This window comes from Brachypodium distachyon, chromosome 1 (assembly GCF_000005505.3).
Source record: "Brachypodium distachyon strain Bd21 chromosome 1, Brachypodium_distachyon_v3.0, whole genome shotgun sequence".
Taxonomy (NCBI): Eukaryota; Viridiplantae; Streptophyta; class Magnoliopsida; order Poales; family Poaceae; genus Brachypodium; species Brachypodium distachyon.
Window position 1 is genome coordinate 66,598,742 of NC_016131.3, and position 8,739 is coordinate 66,607,480.

Genomic DNA, 8,739 nt, shown 5'->3' on the forward strand with positions numbered 1-8,739 from the left:
TCTGCGCCGTAACTCGTGATTTTAATAACAAACAAACAAAGACATCAATTTTTTTTGTGCTAGAACAATCATATTCAAGATCCCTTAGTTTTGTAGTTTACTGTATACTTGCGTCGAGCTTTAATATATGATGGTTTTAGTTATGTGTAATAGTATACAAGTTTGTGTTCCCCTCTAAATGGTGAAACGCATTATATAGGGAAAATATAGCATAATGACATCCTAAAATTAGTCTTCAAGAGCAGCTCGTAGGTGTGTACATCAAACACAAACACAAACTTCGTAGGGTAGATGTATGCAATAGGCGTGAGATGGGAAATTAAGTGAAAAATTTAGTTAGTGTCATTGTCATTTTCATCCAACTAGCATGACAAAATTAGATACACATACGCGTGTAAAGACGACTTTTATTTGATTATATTAATTATCACGTGGTAATGTAGTAAATTCAGGCTTAAGGTGTGCTTCATGCAGCTATTACAATGCCTCTCTTTGTTGGCTTCCCTCGTATTGCTAGTGTTAATCACATTCTCATTGATAGATTTTCTTGTACACGTTCAACACCCAAAATATATGCTTAGCTAGATAAGCAAGAGGTGTTATGTTCCACAATTCTACCAACTTACACAAAGGATACAACAACATGTCATTAGGTTGTAAAACCCCTGTGAAGCTGAAATTTTATCAAAATCATGTAAGCATGGAATTGATTCAACTTTTCGATGTGTCTGATATGCATCATGTCTCAATAAACTGTGAGAAAACTCCAATATAGAAAACCCTGGTGCCTCTATATTGCCAAAATGACACAGAATGAGTGTCGTGTGCACTGTTACTTAGTTGGACTCTACTCTCGGTGTATAAGGGTTTATTCGGTTCACGGGATTTGAAATCACATGAATATGAAAAGTAAATGATTGAAATGGCACGCACAGTTCAATCTTTAAGATTTTTTTAATGAGATCTTCATTACAACTAGGCCAATTTAGACACATTCCTTAGAAATCTAACGTCCCTCTTCTTACGGAAGAATGCTACACCAAAAAACTAGAGGCTGAAACGTTATAAAAATCATTTAATTTTTTCAGACCGAATGAGCGCCAAGCCTCGTTTATTTGAGGATGCAACACTACTATAGTTCTAGCATTTTGGTATCTCCAGAGGAAGCGAATTTTCCTACAGTACTATTGCTCCCCCGTCCCAAATTAAATGACTCAAATTTGAAATTTGGATGTATTTATGCCTAAAAAACGTTTAGATACATGTAATAGAAAATCTTTTAATACGTGATGACCGAGGGAGTACTATTTTGGTATCTCCGGAGGACGCGATTTTTCAGTACAACCGGTTAATTTCCAGGCGGCTAATCCTACGGTAACTGCCACCGGCCAGGCCTATGGCAGAGAAGGTCGATCAGATAGCAAGTGTTTATCTAGTCAGGTAGGGACTAACTCCACTTTGGAGTCCGGACGGAACAAAACCAAGTAAATGAGCCGAGCGTAAATCATGCCAAGACAAAAAGAGTGTCGCCAATTAGAGGAGCACCCACAGTTTCAGGTTTAATCAACCATCCCATCCATCAAGTGTCAGAACAGACGAACAGTACTAGCAATGACTTCGAGCCTGCTCAATAATTTGTCCATGTATACTGAAGATTTCTTTTTGAAGCGGTTTGTGCAACTTGCAGAAAAGCCTTATGCCAAACCAAACAAGGCATATATGTATTATTATTATTATTATTTTGTCATTAGTCCCAAGCCCACTAGCAAAAAGCAGAACATGGACACCTCTGGTTAGGCTCAAACCTGACCACTACCACTCCCCACTACAAAAACATCTTTACAAAAGCTTGATAAAAAGAACAGAAGAATTGTTGCCAGTTAATTGCCAACTAGCCCCTCCAGTTTTCTGGTCATCGGCATTCGCATTTGCCCCTCTAGTGGCGCTGCTGGACCAGCCTTACCAATGATATTCATCACAGGGAAAGAAAACTTACAAATAACTGAAAATCTTTTGCTCAGATTGTATAAAAATAAGAAAAAAAGAGGAAAATTTACCGTCAGTTGTTTTGTTTCTGACGGCCAAACTAGATACACGCCGGCCATCACTACTCTAACCCGAAATAGGAGGTGTCTGCACGTGTGGTTACAAGTTGGCCAAATATAGGCAACTGTTTGTTTTCCGGCCACAACAAGCAAGGCATTCTCCTTCACAATTCAAAGTTGCACGTGCGGTTGAGAAACTCGCATGCCTCGTACGGGTTTTGAGCCTCACCGCGAACAATAATCGCATGGGCCGCATGCCAAATAAATTCGAGAAGAATCGAGGATCTAATCGCAAACAAGCGCTTCCGCGCAGGTGCGATTTGCGAGACCCTTAACCACCGGGGGGAAAAGCATCGATGGGAAGATAGTGGTGTGCTTTACGCGCAACCTTCCATTATCGCCCCAAAAATACGATACAGACGAGAAAGCAAAGAAGAAGAAGAAGTGTGTGAGCAAGTGCTTCCTTCCTCTCCCGTTCCCCTCCCCCGACCCCGATCGAATCGCTCGTCGATTTCGATTTCGCGAGGGGGAATCAGGGGATCCAGTTCCATTGCTCTCTGACTTCTGATCCTCGGAAGTGTTGTTGTCGCTTCTTCTTCTTTTTTTTCGAATTTTCTGGACCAATTAAGTCCCGATTTTCGAAGAACGGGAGAGGAGGGTCTCCTCCAATTCCCATGCTCCGAGGCCTCGAGATCCGAGTTTGAGGTCGTTTCTGCGAGCTCGCCGCCGGTGATCTGCGCGAGAGCATGGGCAACACGGGTAGCAACGGTGGAGGAGGCGCCCCTGGTCACCGCCGTCGGGGCTCCGGCCACGGCCACGGCCACCACCACCAGGCGCCGCCGCCTCCCCAGCAGCCGGAGGTTGCCCCGAACCGCTACGTGTTCGCTGCCGCCACGCCTTACCCGCCACAGTACCCCAACCCCAACCCGCCGCAGTACTACCCGCAATACGGGAACTATTACCCGCCGCCGCCGCCGTCCGTGCAGGTGCCCCTCCCGGCGCCCTACGACCACCACCACAGGGGCGCTGCGCCGCCACCCAACGCTGCCGCCGGTGAGTTCCCGCCCTCGGTCCACTCCCACCACTACCCCGGGTGGGCTGGACGGTACCCCTACGGACTCCAACCGCCTATGCCCACGCCGTACGTCGAGCACCAGAAGGCAGTTACCATCCGGAACGACGTCAACCTCAAGAAGGAGACTCTTCGGATTGAGCCTGATGAAGGGTGTCCCGGCCGCTTCCTCGTTGCCTTCACCTTCGACGCCACCGTCGCCGGAAGGTGAATCTTGGTCCCTCTTTTTTTTTTTTCATTTCGAACATTTGTGCAATTTTTTGGGTACGCATCCAAGCTTTTGCTGCTAGTTACTTCGTTAGGGTACGTGAGATGTTTCAATTTGCATGGATCTGTTTTGTGTAACGATGTTGATGCTTTGAGTAATTAACATCTTGTGATGGTGATGCTTTCAATTTCACTCGCCTGAGGTTGAGGGTGGGTATTTTTGTTTCAACGATCTTTGACCTCCATTTGTTTGATTGGCGATTCCCTTTATTGACCATTACAAATGAAAGATATGACAGAAAACTATACATCAGGACTTTTTGCGTACGAAAATATTATCTGGGAACACCAAGATAGATATAAGCCCTCGGAGCTCAGTCATCATTTGCAGTATCCTTGCTAGTTGCTATCCTGGTCTTTGCAAAGAATTCTTCTTCAATAGCTTTTGATCTATTGGCAGACAAGTTAATACAAGTTGGCTTTAGCATTTTCTGCATGTTTATTCATTACTCATTAGATTGCCTCAAAAGTTCTTAGCAAAAACTCTGTGGTTGAGAATACTGTAATAAGGAATTAAGGATGAAGTTTGAATGATCTGTAGTGGTCATAAGCCTGCTTATGTGGATTCATTAACCTTAATAAGTGCCAGTCTGGAATCTGGAGGATGGACACTACATATTTGGGGTTCCTGCCTGATTAAAATGTTGGAACTTTGGAATTGATCGTGAGGTTTACGCCGGATGCTCTATTGTCCATTGTTAACACTTGGTATTACATATGCCCTATTTCCGTGGTGTCCTAGTCAACACTTGATCTTAAGTATGTTATACATTACTCGTTCTTCCCAGCATCACTGTCTGCTCAATTGCCTAAATAACTTGATTGATTTAAATTTGCCTATTTAAATTGTCCCTCTTATTTTTTTTCGACTACGTGGTATATTCTTTCGCGTGGTTAGTTAAGCCTTCGGTTCCTCAACATACATAATGCCATTGTTTTAGTTGATAGCTAGTTGTTGCTGTAGGAATATGTTCATCATCTAGAACATGCCCATCTTGGTCAGAAGTGAATCTGCTGTGACCAGATGTTGGTTACAGAAACTAAAGTGAGTTTTTTAACTTTTAAGTTCTAGTTTATTTGTAGTGCAGCCTCTTATTTTGACCAAACAGTATCTCGGAATTCCAATGCATCTAAGTTCGTGATACTGTTCTGTGATGAAACTTACACCTCAGTTATGTTTTAGTCAATTAGTTTAGTAACATGTTGTTGAATTGTTAATGGCCATCAACATATGTATTTTGAATTCAATGCATTTTTCTGGGATCACTTTACCAAACATAATCAGACTTTCCTCCAAATGTGTTAACGGTCTGCTTGCAGAGAACTTTGGTGCTTTGTGATAACCTGTATTGCTGTTTACAGTAGTACATAGTGTTATTATAGTACCAACATTGCATGACTCAAGCATTACAGCTGTAATTTCCTCATGACGCTGAAAAAAAGTCATATTCTTTCTGTAATTTAAGGTGATTTACCCATTCTTCTTCATCTACTTCCTTGAACAGCATGATTGTCTACTTCTTTGCAAAGGAAGAGCTCAACTGCAACCTAACAGCAGTGAAAGCAGACTTGATTAAGCCTGTTACCGTTAGCTTCAAAGAGGGTCTTGGCCAGAAGTTCAGGCAACCTTCAGGGACAGGAATTGATTTCTCAGCGTTCGAAGACTCTGAGTTGTTGAAACAGGGGGGCATGGAAGTATATCCGCTTGCAGTTAAAGCTGAAACAATATTGTCAGTTGATCCACCATCAGAAGGGGGAGACCAGAAGATAAAAACTCCAAACTCACAGATCACACAGGCTGTGTTTGAAAAGAAAGAAAGTGGGGACTATCAAGTAAGAGTTGTCAGTCAGATCCTTTGGGTAAATGGAACTAGGTATGAATTGCAGGAAATATATGGAATAGGAAACTCTGTGGAAGGGGATGGTGATGCAAATGATCCTGGGAAAGAATGTGTTATCTGCCTCTCGGAGCCAAGGGATACTACTGTCCTTCCATGTAGGCATATGGTAAGTCTCTAATTTATAAAAGCACTAGTTTATGTGCAACATTAGTGATCCATTATTGAACTTAAGTAAGCTATGAATGTGTTTGTCATGGTATTCTAGAAAAAAGAACACGAACTCCAGAACTTCACACTGTTGTTACAAGTATACTGTATATGATTTTTCTTTACATTAATTATACTGTATATGCTTGCCAAGCATGATGTAGGACGGTGCATATTCTACTTTGTAATCCAGAAAAACTCTATTCGACTTTACTGATAGTTAGCCATTTCAAAAGAGTATTTGGCAACCGACTTTGTGCCAGCATCTTTAGCTAACATTTGCACCTCTTGCTGCAGTGCATGTGCAGTGAGTGTGCCAAGGTGCTGAGGTACCAGACCACCCGGTGCCCCATCTGTCGTCAGCCTGTTGAGCGGTTGCTCGAGATCAAAGTGAACAATAAATCTGAAGAGCAGCTTCAGCAGCCGTCCCAATCGCCTCCGCTACCTCCACCCCCTTCTCTACATCAGGAAGAAGTGTAGCTGCAACCAATCTCAGGACAGCGCAAAACATTATATGCTTCTAGATTGCGGCCTTCAGGCCTTCCCCTTCAGGGTGCTCACTCGTTTGAGCATATGGGATGTAAAACTTGCCTCGGTTACCTGTAGTGTATGTAAGCATGTTGAAGCTTCTGGCATCATCATGTGGCTTGCTGACTCCCGTGGGGGGTCTGGCGGATGCCAAGATGGGTGGGTGTAAAACATCTGATACATTCATGCGTGTACTGTTGAATATCTGAAGAAGTGCAGCAGGAGGGCGTGCCTCATGCCTATTTGGTTTCCTCCACCAGGGGAGGAGAAAAAGAGGAACAGAAGGAGACCCCAGATTTGTACAAAGTTTGATGATTCCTATGATATCATATTTTACCGTGATGGTGATACCTTACTCTTCTTGGTTAATATGGCTTGTGTGTATGATACTATTCCGCTTGTGTTCTGAAGCGAAGAGATAAAACATCCGTCGTTATTCTCACTGTTAATCAAAACTTAAAGGAGGAAAACATAGTCACCAACCCTTTCATGAGCAGTTGAACAATATCTGCCACCGGGATTGAGTTGGTAGTGAAGAGCTCGATGTGCTAGCCAACGCAACCAAAATACCGATCTGATAGAAAAAGACCAGTCAATCCACTTATACTTCAACACTCCCTCTCACGTGTGGCTCCCGCAGATTAAAAGTGCGCCACAATTTAATTGCGGCAATAGGGTCTTGAACTCGAGACCTCTTGGGTCTGATATCATGAAGAGCTTCATGCGTTAGCCAACAAAACCAAAATACCGGAAAGGACCGGGCAATCCACATATACTTCAACAGGTAGCGGTAAGCCTGTAAAAGACAAATAAGATCTTGCGGTGATGCCCGCTTGGGGTCAGAATCCGAGGCAATGTTGCACCGTTTGTCTAGTTCAGGCCCTGCCAAAGTACCTAGTCTGAGCAATCAACTGGGCAAATTTCGGGTCAGACATTATGACATTGTCTCTGAGCAATTGTCTTGGATTTAGTACAAAGTTATAAAACACTTATTATGAATCGAAGAGAGTACGTCAATAGTAGCAGTTTTTTTCCTCTCTTTTTTAGACAGTTAGCCGTAGTACTGGTAGTTTTTTTTTACAATATGCAAGTTTTGTACTGTGTTCTAAAAAAGGTTTTTGTGCTACGAGCTTTGTTTAAGAAAAATCTTTTGTGTCGGGTATATCTCGAGAGTTGCTATTGGCATGGCAGAAGTTATACAATGGGGCGTGATGTTCATATTGGGGGGAGGGGGGGGGGGCTCAAAATGGTTTTACTTCCATGCTGAAATAGGCTTGGCAAGGAGATTATTTACAAGAGAGAAAAAAAGAGCCGGTGGGGGGAGGGGGACGATCCCGTAGTGAAGAGAAAATGTTTTTCTCTGCTGTAGCAGGGATACACGTCGCTGGAGTTTGTTTGTTATTTTTATTTTTTTGCGAGAAGAGTTTGTTTGTTATTGACTATGTGGATTCTCCGGTGTGTTACCTAAATTGATGGTAACATAAGGGTGCCGGCGGATGGATCTGGTTTCTCTCTCGGGACAACGGTGGCTTGTCCCTGGCGTCTGCAGGTGAAATGTCTGCGCGTGTGGTCTCATGTGGTAGTGGTGCTAGCTGCACGGCGGGCTGGCCTTATCTGTGCTGGCGGATAGCATGTGCGGTTGCAGCCCTTTGTTGGCTGTGTGCGCGGTGCGGTAGTCTTTGGCAGAGGCAGCATGGTTCCAGCTTCGGTGTGCTTGTGTGTGCGGCGTGCATTTTTGGCTATCGGGCCTAGGTGCCCGTTGTCCTTCATCTCCCTCCCCCATCGCAGGCTGCTATGGGTCCGCGTGAAAACCTAGGAAGGCGGTTGCTGACTCGGTCAATGACTGCGCCTATGGGTGTCGTGGTCCTAATTGGAGACATTGTTATGTCCCTTTTCCGTGTGAAAACCTAGGTACCTAGATCGGTCGACGCCAGCACTCCTTCCTCATGGGCTTCTTGGAGTCGCCATCGGGGAGATGTGAGAAGCTAAGCGAGTCAAATTGTGGCTAGTGGATGGCAGATGTCAACCCTTCCTCGATGTCATCTCGCGGTGATAGTCGTTGCTTTGTGGCGAGCTTCGGATTACTGGTGTCGTCTCGGTTAATTGGTCCCTTTCGGCTGTGTAGAGGACACACATCAGTTTGCAAGGTGCTTAGGGGTTGTGAGCTAGGGTGTGGTCTCCGTTTCACAATGTCCTTCTGATATGCCTTGGCGGTCAGACATCTTTTGACAACACCGAAGAAACTTGTTGGCATGCTCACTGTCTGTGGTGTCGATTGCTAAGTAGGCAATGGTGTTGTGTAATCCGCAAGGTCTCGGTATCGTGATACCCATCGATAACGTTAGATGTGCTCGTACTATTGTTGCTTGTTACTTTTCTTGTGGTGAAGGACGCGTGTGTGCCATCTTGTTTTTTCTTTGTAAGCCCTCTATCTTAATTTAACGAAAGCAATGCTCGTTTCATCAATAAAATAAAATAAATAAATAAGATGAAGTATGAATAAAAATCTATATATTTTTTAAGATAAAGGATTGAAAACCTTTGATCTAGATTAATTTGTCTTCTTTGGAAAGCGTAGGAAAACTTATCAGAGATTGGTATTGTTATTTCTTTTGTTTCAAAAACAGGCCAGAAAGACGAAAATTCATAGAAAACCAAACAGCATGAATTTCTTTACAGTTTCCTCCAGGCCTGGTCAATCGTCTCACCAACCCGAATCGGACCGGCGGTCGTAGGTGCAGGCGTGCAGCACGTCCACGGAACCAGACCCGAGCCGCCG

At 43.8% G+C, this 8,739-nt stretch overlaps 1 protein-coding gene across 1 annotated transcript; it reads left to right on the forward strand.

Annotated features, from left to right (window-relative positions):
* Positions 1 to 2,360: 2,360 nt before the first annotated feature.
* Positions 2,361 to 6,317, forward strand: LOC100831887 (probable E3 ubiquitin-protein ligase LUL2). The gene is made up of 3 exons (XM_003558276.4): positions 2,361 to 3,324; positions 4,890 to 5,391; positions 5,730 to 6,317. Exons 1-3 carry the CDS (start codon positions 2,792 to 2,794, stop codon positions 5,910 to 5,912), a joined length of 1,218 nt encoding a protein of 405 aa, XP_003558324.1. The 5' UTR covers positions 2,361 to 2,791; the 3' UTR covers positions 5,913 to 6,317.
* Positions 6,318 to 8,739: the final 2,422 nt, after the last annotated feature.